This window comes from Theobroma cacao, chromosome 7 (genome assembly GCF_053813885.1).
Source record: "Theobroma cacao isolate CCN51 chromosome 7, ASM5381388v1, whole genome shotgun sequence".
Classification (NCBI taxonomy): Eukaryota; Viridiplantae; Streptophyta; class Magnoliopsida; order Malvales; family Malvaceae; genus Theobroma; species Theobroma cacao.
In genome coordinates this window covers 6,406,270-6,423,912 of record NC_142645.1, presented here as the reverse complement: position 1 = coordinate 6,423,912, position 17,643 = coordinate 6,406,270, and the positions used below count along the sequence as shown (strand labels likewise).

General features: G+C 33.7%; 2 protein-coding genes and 1 long non-coding RNA gene across 3 annotated transcripts; 1 reads left to right on the top strand and 2 right to left on the bottom strand.

Moving 5' to 3' along the window:
* Positions 1 to 773: 773 nt before the first annotated feature.
* On the bottom strand, positions 774 to 5,833 carry LOC148761563 (putative disease resistance protein At1g50180). The gene is made up of 4 exons (XM_088807880.1): positions 4,668 to 5,833; positions 1,819 to 3,684; positions 1,255 to 1,301; positions 774 to 997 (listed from the first exon to the last, which is right to left on the bottom strand). The coding sequence occupies exons 1-2, from the start codon at positions 5,692 to 5,694 to the stop codon at positions 1,832 to 1,834; spliced, it is 2,880 nt and encodes a 959-aa protein (XP_088664006.1). The 5' UTR covers positions 5,695 to 5,833; the 3' UTR covers positions 774 to 997; positions 1,255 to 1,301; positions 1,819 to 1,831.
* LOC148761562 (uncharacterized) lies at positions 5,571 to 8,532 on the top strand. The gene is made up of 3 exons (XR_016027346.1): positions 5,571 to 5,694; positions 5,899 to 6,100; positions 8,159 to 8,532. It is a non-coding gene; the product is annotated as an uncharacterized LOC148761562 (long non-coding RNA).
* Positions 8,533 to 10,061: 1,529 nt separating this feature from the next.
* On the bottom strand, positions 10,062 to 16,478 carry LOC148761561 (putative disease resistance protein At1g50180). The gene is made up of 3 exons (XM_088807830.1): positions 15,258 to 16,478; positions 11,312 to 13,202; positions 10,062 to 10,331 (listed from the first exon to the last, which is right to left on the bottom strand). Exons 1-2 carry the CDS (start codon positions 16,288 to 16,290, stop codon positions 11,332 to 11,334), a joined length of 2,904 nt encoding a protein of 967 aa, XP_088663956.1. The 5' UTR covers positions 16,291 to 16,478; the 3' UTR covers positions 10,062 to 10,331; positions 11,312 to 11,331.
* Positions 16,479 to 17,643: the final 1,165 nt, after the last annotated feature.

Sequence of the window (17,643 nt, the reverse complement as noted above, 5' to 3'; positions counted from 1 at the left end):
AAAGTGGGGATTGGACCATAGAGAGTGTTCATAAATGGAGGATAGTAGGGAGAAAGAGAAGTAAAAACTCCAAAATAGAGTCATAGTTGTAGGTAGATTCGGAGAGAGTGCAAGACTAAGAAAACCATCACCAGTCTTATTCATGGTAGTTTCATTAATCTATCATATTCAAAATTAAAGGTGTAGCATTGAAGTCTCCAAGAATTTGATAATCTGTTTCATAGTGAGACATCCCCACATATCAAAAGTCATTTAATGAAGGGAAGAAAGCATTTTTGGCAAATGACCTTGGCCATGACTAAATGACCAAATATTATGATAATTTTGCAATAGCACATATGAAGTCACTCAACAGAACAATGAGAATTTAGTAGAACCCAAAAAACCAAATTCATATACAAAGATCTCAACTATCACTGCATCTTATAAAGTATTCTAATTTTATTTAATCAGGTCTAGTAGTGAACAAATATCTAATTACAAAATATTCATTGTCATTCCTAAGTGAAAAAGTAGATTTTATACTTTCCCAAGCCTCTATGCTCCAAATATCATCATTAAGTAATACCAAACATTTTTTTCATCTTTGGAGAAGTTAAACAACTTCTTTCACTCTCACCTCGTCTTGTTTGTGCATTTTAATTCAAATGCTTATAAATTTTGTTTTAATTCAAATACTGCATTTCAGAAAGTTTATATTCTAACCATTGTAACTATAACAGTTAACTAAATGTAACTCGAAATATTATTTTCAAGCAATGAAAATACAGCTATTGAATATAAATGTAGCAAACCCAACTTTACGTTAAAAACTGAAAATGTTACAACTTTGAAATTAATAGGACCAATCATGTCAACAACAATCCACACAATAGAAGATAATAGAACACAATTTCACATCTCCAACTTTACAATAACTGACACCAAATTAGACACTTATAACTACATTTGGTCCCCTCATGAAGAGCAGAAGAAGAAATGTCAATGGCTTCTTTTCCTGAAAAGGAAAATTTAATTATGTCATGGTAAGTAGTTCAAATTCTGTGAAAGATCTCAATGGAACTTGATTTGATTATCAGTACAGCATCTTAGAATTCAGATAAAAAAGTCAGTTCTGCAAGGAAAATAATGCAAATGAATGAGAACCAAATGCAGGGAGGAAAAGAGATATTTATGCTCAAGGCCTAAGGCATTAATGTAGCTGTCAGTCTTATTCGAGAAAGCTAGTTGGAAATAGTTTCCATCTTGCCTTACCTTGTTGATGCATCCCAATCCAAATAGACCAGAACCCCATTTTTCTCCTGAAACACGAGAAATATGTCAGTTTCACAATCTATTTAGACTAAAAATTTGCATATCCTAATGAAAACATGATCTCTAACTTTCTAAATTCAAATAAAAGAGTCCTCAATTGTCAATTGAATGAAAAAAAAATAGAGGAATATATTTAGGCTTACATTGGTGTCCTTAACAATCTTGTGAGAATTTGAGACGTTGTCAAGTATTAAGTCATTTGATAACACAATGAGGCTTAATTAACATAACAAATAAGAAATAGTCTTCAACATGATAAATCTATAAAGGTCTTTATCGCAAGACAAAAAAAAAGCAACAGAAACTAATGTCATAGTATGACTTTGTTTTTTATCTGAAATGGAAAATTAATATTTACTTTTTCCATTTGAGGACAACTATGATCCAAATGGAACTCCATGATTCGATAATTTTACATGTGAGAATTGAAATAGGATTTCTTATGCATAACAGTTTTAATTACCAGGGAACAAGCAATTTCTAAAACAGAGCTTATGAAATTACCTGTCAAAGATCATCATTTTTCATAAAGATTCAGAAATATGATAGAAGGAACATGTTGGACTTTGAAGAAATCTTCTCCTCCTTCCACCAATTTATCTTTGAATGCCATTGGCATCATTTCAATCTTCAATTGCCGGAGGGTTGTAATGAACCTCAATCCATCTGGAAGCATCTTCAGTTTTCTGCAGTGTCCAATCTCCAAATGGCGTAGAGTAGGCATAGCTCCTTCATCCACCGTCCACTCCTCCAAATTCTCAAGCCAACCAAGGGTTAGAGAATCAAGTTTAGGAAAACATTCTGCAGAGCAAACCATTTTCTTTCCAGTGAAAGCTCCATGATCCAATTTGAGAATCCTTAAGTTGGGAAGCTTCTCTAGTGTTGGCATAGGATCTTCCTCGAGCTTGCACCAACGCAAGTATATGTAAGCGATATTTGAAGAGAAATGGTGGTACTCTGGTAGCTTCCCTATCTCCGCCCAGAAAGTCAATTCACAAATAATAAAACAACTTGAAAGAAGGAATTCCACATTTCGTGGATCAATTCCTTCTTCACTTTCAACAAATAAGGACCAAATACGCTTGCTTCGGATGATGGGGAGTTTCTTATCCAAATCCTCCTTAAAATCTTCAATATTGAAGGGCCCAATTATCTTCAACTTCCTAAGATTTAGCATGTTAGAAAGATGTCCTACAAAACAATTCCGTGTATTGAAGTTCACCAGCGTTTGAAGGTTTTTCAATGTATGCAACTTCAACTTGGTCTTTAGGTTACATTCCTCTGGGAGATACAGATGTCTTAATTGTTCCAACTTCCATATCACGTTAGGTATATGAATGGATGAAGGCCCCTCTTTAACTCTTAAATCCAAGGTTTGCAAACACCTTAAGTTGCCTAGAGATGATGGAAACTTTGACCAAATGAATCCAAATTCTCTTAAACTCAAGAATCTCAAATGGATGAGATTACCTATAGCACTAGGAAACTTATAGCCTCCAAATCCATCTGCTCCTCCAAAGTCTAGGACTCTAAGCAATTTAAAATTGTTGAACATGTATGTCCAAGATCCATGCACTTTACATAATAGGAGAACTACCAAAACCAAGAACCATAGATTGGGAATCTCATCATCATGATGTTTTTCAATGTATTTTCGCATCTTTGGATTTAGAAATGCTTCCAAAAAGGATTCTATTTGAAACGAGTCAGTAAAGAACAAAATTATGGATCTAAGATGGGAACTTTTATTGCATCGTACAAGAGTACGTTTATGTGCAACAATTCTGCGAACCGTAGGAGTAATAAATTGAGCAAAATTTTTAGTACTCTGATATGAATTTGAATGGTCAATGACATAAAGAAAATTTTCTTCTTTTGCCTTTAACAAGCAAAAATCTCTCATGAGGTCATGCATCCGACAAGTTTTGACCTTTAAGGTTGCATCTCTTTCTCCGACTTGAATCATACACCTTTCTACAAGCTCAATCAAGTAACGTTCTGCCACATCTTCCATAAATTCTCCTCCATTTCCTTCATCTTGCTTTGATGAAACAATACCTTCTGCAACCCATAATTGAATCAATCTCTCTGAAAGTATCTCATAATCTTCTGGAAAATGACTTAAATAAAGGAAACATGGTCTTAGATAGGGTGGCAAATCATCATAACTCAAGGCTAAGACACGCTTAATTCCTTGACTTTCACCTCTCTTCAAGTATGACTTGACATTTTCAGACACCATTTGCCATTCATTTAATGAATTTTTAGCAGCCAAAATTCCTCCCAACACTATGATGGCCAATGGCAACCCTGCACATTGTTTAACCATTTCTTGGCCTAACTTTTCCCTTCCTGAATCAACTTTATAGTCTGTAAATTAAGAAAGAGGCGACCAGTTTTTATAAACACAATTAGGAATCACCATCCTACATTAATTTCAATAGGTAAAATAACTTTCATTTCTAAATACTTTTAATTGACTTGTCATCTAGAAAGTCGCTAATTGAATACCACTTGAGCTTAATTGAAGTAGTTGGGATGGGTTGGAGTTAATTAGGTACAGATTTTAGGTTTATATTCTTTCATAATTGTGTGCAAGACAATTGAATATTTTTAAAACAATTTTAATTTCGTAGTTCTGCAAGGGACAGGGTTCATTAGTCTTTTTAAGCTGCACTAATTATTACAGTTATTGCCAAAAAAAAAAAAGGTACTATAATACTTTTTTATTACAGTGTGCTTTAGGTGTTTTAGACAGCAGGTCCATGAAACGGTGGTTCTTAGCCACTCTCTAGGGCTATGTTACCACTTTGAATAATTAATAAAAATTCTATTTTGGTTGAGAGAAAAAAAAAACTTTTCTTGGTAAGCTGGTAGATATTCATGCCATGACATTGTTATTTATTAGCTCTATGATATTTTCTGAGCCACGTTACTTGAATTATTCTCCATAAAACAAATCTTTTGTGACTTTCATTTAGACAATAATCTTTTTTTTTTAAAAAAATTAATCTAGTATAATTTTTTTTGAAAAGTCTAGTATAAATTATGGAAATTCAATGAAGAAGATCAAACATTCCAGTTGAAACCATGTATCTAAGAATCAATATGGAATTGAATTCCTAAGACAAAACAAAAAAAAAAAGATGATTTAGGTTTTTGTCAAAGTAAAGTCTAAACACTAAAAGATGAAGTTCCGCTCCACCTTCACTGTGGACTGAAGTTTATTTTTAGCAGGGGAAATTAGAAACAATTTTTACTATGAACCAAAAATATCAAAGTTGCTATTATACCAAGGCAATATATGGTAAAAAGGAAATTAAAATTCAGTAATTGGCACTTAAGTGAATTACCTGGAGAAGTTCTTTCAGGAAATGCAATACTTTGAAGCAATTCCCAACTATCTTCATCATTTAAGCATTGCAATTCGTGCAAGTAACTTCTTGTATCTGCATGCGAAGCTGCCTCTTTATTGCGGGAAGTGAGCAATATTTTGCTGTTTGTCTCCTTTGTTGGAACCGCATCTTTCAGACTATCCCAAGCATCAACACTCCAAATATCATCAAGTACCACCAAACATTTTTTATCCTTCAAGAAATTAAACAACTTTTCTGCTAACTCTTCGTCCCTCTTTTTCCTATCCTCCTTACCCATAATGTTAAAGCTAGATAGAATCCCTTCCCATACATTTCTTCTTTGGCATTGCTGAGAGACATATACCCAAGCCAAGTGATTAAAATGTCCTCTAATTTGGCTATGATGGTAAACCTTTTTAGCCAGAGTGGTCTTCCCCAGACCACCCATTCCCCATATAGACACTACCCGGCTATGACTTTCCTCGTCAACAAGAAGTGAGACCAATCTCTTAATTTCATCATCCAATCCGACAATATTATCTTCAATAATATGAGGATAAGACCGCCTTGACTCACGCCTTTCGTAAGAAGAACTTGACTCTTCTCCACTCCTTGACTCCTTTATGTTATACGTCATCCGTTGTCGTGTCAACTCAGAAATCCTTGCCCTGATTTTCTCTATCTTTGACCTCGTTTTGTGGAGCATCCATCCCTCCTTCAAGATGCAAGCAGATCGTTTGACGACATTCGACAAACCTCCTTTCCTTTTGGACCCAATCTTCAGAGCAAAAGTCTCGACTACATCCTCAGCATCATAAGCAACATCTCTGATTTCAGCAACCCAAAGACGTATCGTTTTACTCTCACCTTGTCTGGCATCTGCATCTGTTAAGAAGCTTTTCATCAATGTCAGCTCCTTTTGCAAACTATCAACTTGCTCCCCCACACCCCATAGGTTTATTGCTTCATGAGTTAGCAGCTCCCCAATTCTTGAGACAGCGGAGGACACAGCAGACCAAGCCATGTAAGTCCTGAAAAAAAAATCTTTATTTTGTATGTTTTGATAACACTGGTTTCTGAGTTGTAGCAGTGAATTGGTTTTTTGTAGTTTATGATTGCACAATTTTTTTGGAGAGCAAAGAAAATGGTGTAAAATCTTTGTTCTCTACTAACCGTCTCATCATATTGTTCCAATGATTTAACTGTATAGTTCTTGCTTGTGCAACAGGATTAAGTGATTCCTATGACACAGCACTGCACACGGAAATTCGGATCCTTGCTCCATTGCTTTGGCAAGTTGTTGTAAAGAAAGGTATCAATGAATCGCAAATAAATTGATGGAATCCAGTTCTTTTCGTTTCCCATCCATTGCAGCAAGTTTAAGCAAAGAATAAAAGGAGAGACAATAAAGTCGTTCACCAATAAAAAGTGTAAGTGCCAAAACAAATTATTCTTTTCCCTTAATAAGAGATAAGGGAAAACCGATTTACATTACACCTGCACTTGATCATCAGCTACACTATTGGTGATCAAAGTGTATGGATTATCTAATTATATGTTATTTTATGCTAAATTAAAATGTTTGAAACATCCAATGAGTGATTAGGATTCGAGTTTTGCTTCCCTTAACTCTATGGATACAGAGAATATATTGACAAGGTCAGAAGTCCTCTTGGGTTCTGCTCTGCTTTATAAACTAGTTAGGCCCTAAAAACTCAAACTGAGACCAGCAAATGCCTAATACACTGGACTTGGAATTGGATACTAACCTTGGAATCCAAGTCCATGCTGATTTTTTCTGTTTTCCAAGGAAAAGGACTGACAGTCCACAGTCTGATCTTCTTTATTGTAGAACATCAGTGCATGGAGAAGTGAGCTTTGAATCATATAACCGTTTGCTTTCACCTAGCTGTTGTCCCTATTCAAAGGTACCTTTATAAACGAGTAAACATTTGGTAGATGAAAAGAAAGTTGGCAACTGTCATTAAAGCCATGTGCCAGGCTACATCACAAACTTAAGATCAACTAATTCATCTAAGAAGGTAGTTAAACAAAACCTTAAAACCATTATGCTTGTTGATGTTGGTAATTGCCATGGAGAAGGAAATAAAGGAAGCTAAGGAGCAAGTTGGGTCTTATCTAATGTTTTCAACTTCTTCATAACTACAGTGTCTGTCACCTTGGTGAATAATGAGGTATGAGGTTCAACCCTTGCCAATTCATGGGCCACTGTCACCTATTACTCTGATCTTCTTTATTGTGGGCTTTTCTTTATTTTATGTTAAAGTTATAAGCATCTAAATGCCTACAACATCTGATCGGAATGTTGGGAATTTATTTATCTACAACCATCTGCATAAATTTCCTGTTTTTCCTTATTATTACACCCATCTTATTGTTCTAGGCTTCATCAAAACGAGATCCTCAAATTTCCAAAATTGCTATCCTCTACAGGAAATACCTCATCTAGGCTTATTTGAAGTATCCTCTTACATAATATACATCTCTGTTTATTTGAATTATGTTTAATAAAAGGATCATACTTGCAATAGTTTAAAAATATTTTGGATTCAATTGGAACAATGAAAGGTTAACTAACCTAAAAGGATATTACAAAATTAAGAAATAGCAATCATTTTATGCTGTTGACTTTAAGAACAATAAATCTTAAAAAACAATAATGGTGGGTAAAGTCGAAGAGATGAAGAAAAAGACCACAGAGTAAAACTGGTAATATCACATTCATTAACACATGATACAGTAAAACTGCCAACATTTAAACAAGCCACAACAAAGTGGTTTACAAGTGGACCCCATACAAACAATCTGATGCATTACCTAAAAAACAGGAAATAGGCGCGTGGCCATTACAACTACCAAATGCTAACAGCCAAAGGATAATAACAAGCAACAAGAAAATAAGAGAAATAAGAACACATGCATAACGTTGGATCAGATAAGTAAAGAGAGCATGTGACAATTACATGATTGTCACTTTACCAAACGGTTTAAGAAAGCTCTGCACTATTCTGCAAATCAAGCTTCCACCTCTAACATATCCCGATAATGTACCAATGGTACTCAATGTTGCTTAGTAACTGTTATTGAACAAGTGAGCTTCGATCATAAAAATGTTTGCCTTTACCTAACTATTGACCCTACTCAAAGCTGCCATTAACAAGTGGGGAAACATGTGAAGTTAAAAAAAGGTCTGAAGAGATGGCCGGTAATGTCATAAAGCCATGTGCAGGCCCCCACAAAATTCCTAGATGCCAAACTTTAAGATAGAATTGATCACAAGATAAATGCAAAGAAAGATGCTTTTTGAATGGTGTGAAATGTGTGTTTCTCAAAGAAACATAGCTCCCCAGAGACTCCCTATTTGGGAACTTCTACTATCTCTAAGAAAAAGAGCATCTGTCCTCTTCTCCCCTCCCCATCTTCCCACATCTTTCTCCACATCTTCCTTCATTTCTGTATTTATGCAGGAATGCTGCTGTAAGATGAGAAGGCACAGCTTTGGCCAAAATATATAGGCTTTGATGAATTGTTCGATATCACAATTTGCAGATGATGCATGGAAAAGCAGTTATGAGGAGGCTGATCGTAGTAGTACTTCATTCTTCTTCGGACCAGGTGGCATTGGGAAAATTTTTCTATCTTTTCTACGAGTTAGAAGAGAGCTGGGAGTTGTTCTGCAATGACACCTAGCTGTTTTCTAAATGATCTAAGAAGATAGTTATAGACAACTTCGAGGAGCTTGTGCTAGTTTACCCCTTGCCATATCATTTTAGAAGGGTAAAAATTTGCGCAAGTATATGAAAAATAATCAAAAAATTGATTTATATATTTCTTAGCAACATATTTAACATATGTCGATAGTATGGAGTATGTCAAATATATATGAACTGTATTGAAGGTTCAGCTCACATTTTTTAGCAACGGTAGATTAGTACACTGGCTACCATGGCCTCCATGAATTATCTCCCTTAACCACTGTATGTTTATTCTATAAACTCTAGCACTCTTTTGTAGTGAGAAGCTCTTTTTTCCTTTCTATCAACCGTGTATTTTCCTTTTTCTTTTGGGTTTAGACTTATACTAAGTAGTTCATTTTGGGAGCTTAATCCAGATTTGTATGCCAATATCAAATATCATTGAAGCTTCTAGTGATTTGTGTAAAGTAAAGCAGAAAGCAGATCATTCAAGGACCTGGGATATCGATGATGATTCCTGGTACTTGCAGGTTGCGGCAAAATGGTGAAATACAGGGCAATGAGTTATCAATTTTGCATCATATGAACTTCACAGATCTGTTTAAGATTATAGCAGCCACAATGCAAATAGACTGCTCTGCCTAATATGTACTCCAAGTGATGTGGTCAGTCATTGAAATTCTAAACCATGGATGATGTGATTTTGTAAATGATATCAATCATTAGAAGGTCGAATTTCTTATAAAGCTAGATGCTTTGCAATGGACAGACTGTTCATTTCCCGGTGAAATAATCTGTTTAATTTTTCTCAGATTTTTAATCAGACAGAAATATGTTCATGCATAACTACATGAGCTAAAAATGCAATACTATACAATAACTAAATACTGAATTACAACGTGCATGCAAAATGTCAGATTTCCAAAATAGCTTACAAGACCAATGCTGGAAATAGGCAACTGGAACTATCACTTCTACGATAACATTTAGAAGCCATTAAGTGCATAATCAAAGAGGAAAATATATAACACTGGCAAGAAACCCTTCTTTTACCCAGAACTGATGCATTTAGCACTAAATCAGATTTCCAAAATGGAATTTAAACCTCCTTAACAGGATAGAAGCATACAAAAATGGGCTAAAGTGCAAAACCTCCCCTGAAAACATATCAAACTACACTTTCTTCGATGGAGACTGGAGGAAACGTTTCCAGAAGCTTAGAAGCATAATAATTCCTATGGAACCTTATTCAGAAAAAGTGAATGGAGTAGGTTTTAATGGTTCCCAGGAAATCAAGAAACAGAACAATTTCTTACCAAGAAGGTTTCACATTTAAGATTCACAAGTTTACCACTTGTATTGAATTGCTCAGCCAGTTTTCACCATTTTATCTTCCTTCAAGTTTCATTACTTCAACATATTACCAAGAATCCAGCTGCTCCTAGAAAAGCAGAATAATACAGAAGAACCAACTGAGGGAAGAGCAGCTTCTTTTCTCCGCTGGTTGCTATTTGTTACAGCATCATTCAGTTTCAGAAGTTCAATATGCAATAACCCTTGGTTTTTCTCTTTATTTATTATAACAGAAAATAACCCAACAATTTTATGATTATTTTGAACATTACAACTTTGAAAATAAAAACAAAAAACAACAGCAAACCAATCATCAAACATGTCAACAACAATCCACACAATAGAAGATAGTACAACACAATTTCTTTTTTTTTTTTTTTTGAATAAGTAAGGATTTTCATTGATCAAGACAGGGAGTCCCTGTGAATTACAAAAGAATCTGACTTGGGACAGCAGTCAGTACAACACAATTTCACATCTCCAGTTTTACAATATCTCACACCAAATCAGACAATTATTCCATAGTGTTGGAAACAACTATATTTGGACCCCTCATTAAGAGCAGAAAAAAAAATGCCAATGGCTTCTTTTCCTGAAAAACCAAAGTTAAATATGTCATGGTAAGTAGTTCAAATTCTGTGAAAGATCCCAATGGAACTTGATTATTAATATAGCATGTTAGAATTCAGATAAAAGTCAATGAAAGACAATTATTATTAATGACGTCATGTCACTCTTACTCAAAAAAAAAACTTGTAAAATGAGATAATAATTGTATAAAAAAGCACTTTCACATAATGCAAATATGATTTATGCATTATTATTTAATTTTATTGAGAATATGAATATACTCATCAAACTTGAACATTTGAGTGCATGTACTCTTTGTTTAAAGAGCCGAGTTAAAATCTCCCTTTTCCCTCAAAAAAAAAAAAATCTCATCAAAATGTTGCTGCCTTCTAAATTTAAATAACAAAGTCCTACTCTTAATTGCATGAAAAGCAGAACGGAATGCATTTGTCTTTCTTTGGTGTCCTTTAACAATCTATTCAGAATTTAAGACAATGGCAACTATGTCACCTGATAAAGCTACAAGCCTTGAAAAGAAAAAAAGAACATGACAAATCTTTAGAGATCTTTGTACCAAAAAAAAAAACACCAGAATTAATGCCATATAGATGACTTTCTGGAGCTCCTTGAAAGCATAGTTTGGCATTTAAGAATTGAGAATTGAGATAGAATGTCATATTTTTATCAGCAAAATAAAGGAAATGATGGAATGTAGAATGAAATTTACAATTCTATCCAGGGAACAAAAATACACCCTGATTTTGCCCATCCAAAAATATAATAATAATAGTAAATATTAAAAGTTAAATTATTAGTTTAAGTTTAATCTCCTAGGCCAATCGCCTATGTACTTAAATCTTAAGTTAAGATTTTTATTGAAAAACAAATTATCAATTTCACGCATTTTTGTAGCTAAATGACATTAAAAATAGGATTTGTATATGCAAAACAGTTGTAATTCTAGAGTACTAGCAATTTCTGAAACAGAGATTATATAGTTACCTGACAAAGATAATAATTCCTCATCCACAATTTTCAAATACGATAGAAGGAATATGTTGGACTTTGTAGAAATCATCTCCTCCTTCCTCCAGTTTATCCTTGAATGCCTTTGGCATCCGTCTAATCTCCAATTTCCGAAGGGTTGCAATGAACCTCAATCCATCCGAAAGCATCTTCAGGTTTTTGCATTTATAAATCTCCAAATGGCGTAGAGCAGGCATGGCTCCTTCATCCACCTTCCACTCCTCCAAATTGTGAAGCCGATATATGCTTAGGAAATCAAGCTTCACAAAACTTTGTGCAGAGCAAGCCATTTCCTTTCCAGTGAAGGCATCCTCACGGATTTTAAGAATCCTTAACTTAGGTAGCCTTCCTAATGTTGGCATTGGATCTTCAACAAGGTTGCAGATACGCAAGTATATAGAAGCAATATTTGAAGAGAAGTGATGGTACTCTGGCAACTTCCCTATCTTTAGAACTAACCTCAACTCATAAATATTAGCACATCCGAAAATGAGGTGTGTCACATGTCTTGGGTCTGGTATTTCAACATTCTCAATAGTTAAGGTTAAGGACCGAAGAATATTATTATTCCCAAGTATAGCGGGATTCTTACCCAAATCCTCAAAATCTTCAATATGGAACGACCCAAATATCTGCAAGTCCCTAAGATTCATCATGTTGTGAAGATCTCCAACATAACAATTCCTCGTGTTGAAGTTCGCAAGTGTTAAAAGATTTTTCAAAGTACACAACTTCAACTTGGTCTTACGGTCACAATGCTTCGGGAGATACAAATGTCTTAATTGTTTCATCCTCCATATTACATTAGGTACATAAATAGGTCTACCAGAGATTCCGTTTAGACCTACATAACTATCAACCCTTAGATCCAAGGTTTGCAAGCACCTTAAGTTGCCTAGAGATGCTGGCAACTTTAAGTTATAGAAACATAAACCTTCTAAACACAAGAATCTCAAGTGGATTAAATTACCTATATCGCTGGATAAGTTAAATCCCGCGTCACAAAAACATCCTTCAAAGTTTAGGACTCTGAGCAATTTGAAACTGTTGAACATGTATGTCCAAGATCTCCACAAAATATATTTTAGCCGAAGTATGTAGATCCAGAGAATTAGGTTCCACATTTCCTTGTCATGTTCAAAAATGTAATTTGCCATCATTAACATCTTTGGGTTTGTAAGCGCTTTAGTTTGCTCGGCCGAGAACTCAAATGAAAACAAAAATGATCTAAGATGGGGACTTTTAATGCATTGGACTTGAGGAAATACATGTGCGGCAACTCTACGGACTCCACGAATTGTACACGAGGAAAAATCCTTACCAAATTGATTTCCACTTGAGTGATCAACGATGCAAAGAAAGTTTTCTTCTTTTGCCTTTGACAAGCAGAGATCTCTCATGAGATCATGCATGCGACATGTTTGAATCTTCGATAATGCATCTCTTTCCCCAACTTGAATCATACATCTTTCAGCTAGTTCAATTAGGTAATATTCTGCCACATCTTCTACAATTTTCCCTCCGTTTCTTTCATTTTGATTTGAGAAAACAATACCTTCTGCAACCCATAATTGAATCAATCTTTTCGCAGATATCTCATAATCTTCTGTAAAATTACTTAAATAAAGGAAACATGATCTTAAATAGGGTGGCAAATTGTCATAACTTAATTCTAACACATCCTCAATCCCTTGGCCTTTACCTCTCTTCAAGTATGACTTGACGTTCTCAGAGACCGTTTGCCATTCATTTAATGAATTCTTTCTAGCCAAAACTCCTCCCAACACAATGATGGCTAAGGGCAACCCTGCACAATGTCTAACCATAACCTTTCCTAACTCTTCCACTCTCGCATCGACTTCATTTTCTGTAAAGTAATGAAAAATCAGTAATTGTAACACCAAATTAGGAATCAAAAAATTGTATATAAATGATGGGACTATTATTGCTAATCTAAATAACTTTTTTCATGTTTATGAATTTTGTATTTATATTTGATACACTGACAATATATAAGTTTTATATATTATCATTTAATCAGAAAATATCACATCATTAATAAACAAAGATAAAAACTTATAGAACATTAAAAATAAATATTAATAATTAATCATAAAAAGAATAAAATGTTCTTAGAATCTCTCTCCCATGCTTCTCTCCCTCTTCCTTGTTCTTCATCTATGGACATCCAAATTAAATTTTTCTTTCACGCAAATTAATTCTCCACTATCAACGAGAAATTGAGAATTTCTTTGTGGGCAAAAGATTTAAGTTGCAACTTGAAATTATTGTTTGATTGAAGTATTGATTCAAGTTAATTAATTCTTCTAGTAAAATCCAAAAAGCCCTCTCAAAATACTTTAAAAAGACACTTTGGTCTCTCTTGTTTCAAAATGATATTTTTGATCCCTCAATTATTAACACAGTTAGTCAACACTTAAAAAAAATTATAACCAATACTACATAAATATCTTCGAACACAAATGCCTTTTTTTTTTAAAAAAAATGCTCATGTTCCTTACCTTTTTTTAAAAAAAAACTACTCATGTTTCCTTTCAAAATTTAATAAAATTTATTTTGATATAAATAAAATTCAATATTTGACAAAGAAGAGAAAAAATTAAAGCTTCATAAAATTCTAGAACAGGATTTGTGAATGTGGTAATTTGTTTCACTTTAATATTTAATAAAATTCAATATTGGATAGAGGAAAAATAACCTTAAAATCTTTTATTTATAGTAATCAAAGTCAAAATCATTTATGTCACCTTAAACCCTAGTCTCAAAGAACAAATTTTGGACAAAATTATTTCAATAAAATTAGTAATCACAAGTAAAAAATTAATTTCTTGACCTGACATCATCAAATTTGAAATATCCATCATTGAACAAAAGATTTACATTTTAATATATTCCTTTTAATGAAAAAATTTCTCAAATAGTTGGAAAAATAAAAAATTTGATGGCAATAAACTTTACCTCAAGAAAGAAGTTTATGGTTTTAAGACAAATACAGCTACAAATTTCCAAGCCTTCAAATAAAGATGTTTTTTATTTTTTTCTAATTAAGGTTTTTAAGGGACCGGTGAGGAGATTTTTTTTAAAAGAAAATATTTTTAAATTAAAAAAATATAAATGATATTTATCTCTTAAAACATTTATGTCATATTAGATATAATTTTTAAATTGTTGACTAACGATATTAACAATTAAAAGACTAAAAACACCATTTTGAAATTAGAAAGACTAAAGTATCCTTTTGAAGTATTTTGAGAGGGCTTTTTGAATTTTATCCTAATTCTTCCACAGTCAACGAGCAAGCTTGAGAATTTTTTTTAACAAAGCAAAACGAGATTAACTTGACAAAGGCCAAGATAGAAAGACTTTTGGGTAGATAAAGCTAAGAACAGATGTGATGGCAACGAAGCAATTGTCCACGAAGTCAAGAGACATAATGTTTTTTGTCCAAAAGAAGGCAAGGCGAGATTAATTTTGATAAATGAGAAGAAAGAAAGTTTCTTTATATCTAAAATTAAAAAAAAAATAATATTTCAATTAGATTTCAAACTTCAATTTTTTTTCTTTGATTATCCTATGACGCTTGAAGTTGCAAAATTTTGCTTCTTAATGAATGAAGAAGAGAAGAGAAAGGAGTTAGAGAGACATAAAAAATTATATTTATCTTTATTTATTAATATTTAATTTTAAATTTAATTAATGATACATTTATTGTCAATACATTAATTATAAATTCATTTTTTGAACTTTAATTATTCGAATGCCGCTCCAACTTAACTTAAATAATTGGAATGGTAAGAGTAGAGATGTCTACAGGAGCAGTGTCCAGCCCAACCCATGAACATCTTTATGCTCAGATAAAATTTGTAACTACTATTCAACATGTAACATAATATATACATACCTGTAGAATCTCTGTCAGGAAATGCGATTTTCTGAAACAATATCCAACCGTCATCTTCATTTAAACACTGCAATTCATGCAAGTAACTTCTTCTGTCTGCATGTGAAGCCACCTCTTTGTTGCGAGAAGTGAGCAAAATCTTGCTACTTGTCTCCGTCATTGGGAAGGCAGGTTTTATACTATCCCAAGCCTGAATGCTCCAAAGATCGTCGAGTACCACCAGACATTTTTTATCCTTCAAAAAGTTAAACAACACCTCTGCTAAATCTTCCTCTCTCTTCCACCTGGCCTGGTCCTTATCCAAAATCTTAAGACTACATAGCATGTCTTCCCAAACTGTTCTTCTTCGGCACTGCTGAGAGACGTATACCCAAGCCAAGTGATTAAAATGACCTCTAACCTGGCTATGATGGTAGACCAGTTTAGCAAGAGTGGTCTTCCCCAGACCACCCATTCCACATATGGAAACAACTTGGTATCTCCTTCCGGCCTCATCAATAATGACCGAGACCAACTCCTCAACTTTATCACTGAACCCAACAATATTATCTTCAAGAACATGAGGAAAAGACCGCCTCAGCTCCTGCTTTTCATAGGAAGAACTTGATCCTTCTCCATCCCTTAATTCCTTTATGCCATACGTCTGTAAGCGTTGCGTCAAGTCAGTGATTTTGGTTATGATTTCCTCTATCTCTGACCTGATTTCGTGGAGCATCCATCCTTCTCTCAGGATGCAAGCAGATCTTTTGAGGACACTTGAAAAACCTCCTTTCCTTTTCGACCCAATCCTCAGAGCAAACGTCTCCACAACATCCTCAGCATCATGAGCAAGATCTCTGATTTCAGCAACCCAAAGACGTACCCTTTCACTCTCACCTCGTCTTGCATCTGCATCTAATAAGAAGCTTTGCATCCATTGCAGCTCCCTTTGCAAACGATCAACTTGCTCCTCCACTCCCCATAGGGATGTTGCCTCTTGAGTTAGAAGCTCGCCAATCCTTATGACAGCAGAAGACACAGCAGACCAAGCCATGTAAATCCTGAAAAATCTTTATTTCGTACGTTTTGATAGCACTGGTTATGAGTTCTCTCCCTCTACCTCTCAAGTTTGTAGGAGTAAAATTGTTTGTGATTAATAAAGACTTAGTGTGAACAATTGGCTTTGCTTTCAGCCAAAATTAAGGTAGCTTTGTTGGTGCCAATGGACAATTTGGGTCTACACGTTGATTGCTTTTTTCTTTTTTAATTTCTATTTAGGCATGGTTAAGGTTTGGAAAATTATATTAAATGAGAAAATATTAAATAATTCGAAATATATTCGTTAATTTGTGTCAAATTTTAAATTTGGAGGTTATATTATTTATACATAGTTTCATTATTTTTATTTTTTCCATTTTCAAATTTAAACAATTTAACACGTTTTAAATAAAATAACATATAAATCCTTTTCATTTTAAATATCTGTCTTATTATTTCAAAATATTTTTAAAAAATTCACTCTCACAAATTTGAAAATATTTTTCCAAAATTGTCCTTAATTGAAATATGAAATACGAACTTGACCACTTTTAGTTTTTATTAGGCTTAAAAAATATAAGTTGTAAAATAAAAAATAAAAAGTGAATATTTAATATAAAATGAGAAAATATTAGGAGATAGTGGGAAAGAAAAAGAAGAGAGTACAGAAGTGAATAACGTATGAAAGTGGGGATAGGGCCACAGTCTAAAGCTACTGTCAAGTGTGAAAAGATTAATCTTCGAATTTAAAATGGAGAGAGTGGAAGACTAAGAAACCATCACCAGTCTTGTTTAATTGAAAAAGAAAGACTTGGAAAATTAGTGGAAGAAAGAAATATTATTTAAAAATCCAAAGCAAGAGTCACTGCATGGAGATTCGGAGATAGTGGAAGACTGGGAAACCCTCACTACTCTTTTTTTATTGAAAAAGAAAGACTTGGAAGATGAGTGGAAGTCCCGGTTCATGGTTTGGTAGTTTTATAAATATGATTTTATATTTTAAATTATGTTTCATGATCAATCAAATTCAAAATTATATACCACAACATAATGGTGTGGCAGAAAGGATAAATAGGGTCTTGACGAAAATGGCAAATGCTATGTTATCATATTCAGGTCTTGGAAAAGGCTTTTGGGGAGAAACTTTATTAATAACTTGTCACATATTAAATAGAGTTCTTAAAAAAAAAACTAAAATAACCCTATATAAGTAATGGAAGAGAAGGAGACCTAACCTTAGCTATTTAAAGATTTGGGGTTGTAGAGCTGTAGTTAAAGCTTCGGAATCCAAAAGAAAGAAATTAGGTGAAAGAAGAATAGACTGCATATTCATAGGATAAGCACAACATGGTAAAGCATATAGATTCAT

What these genes read in the sequence shown, in the direction of transcription:
- LOC148761563 (XM_088807880.1), bottom strand. Translation starts at nt 5,694, where the DNA reads ATGGCTTGGTCTGCTGTGTCCTCCGCTGTCTCAAGAATTGGGGAGCTG. An exon ending in TCCTGAAAGAACTTCTCCAG is followed by an intron (nt 3,685 to 4,667) that starts GTAATTCACTTA and finishes CTTAATTTACAG; the next exon opens with ACTATAAAGTTGATTCAGGA.
- LOC148761561 (XM_088807830.1), bottom strand. Translation starts at nt 16,290, where the DNA reads ATGGCTTGGTCTGCTGTGTCTTCTGCTGTCATAAGGATTGGCGAGCTT. An exon ending in TCCTGACAGAGATTCTACAG is followed by an intron (nt 13,203 to 15,257) that starts GTATGTATATAT and finishes ATTACTTTACAG; the next exon opens with AAAATGAAGTCGATGCGAGA.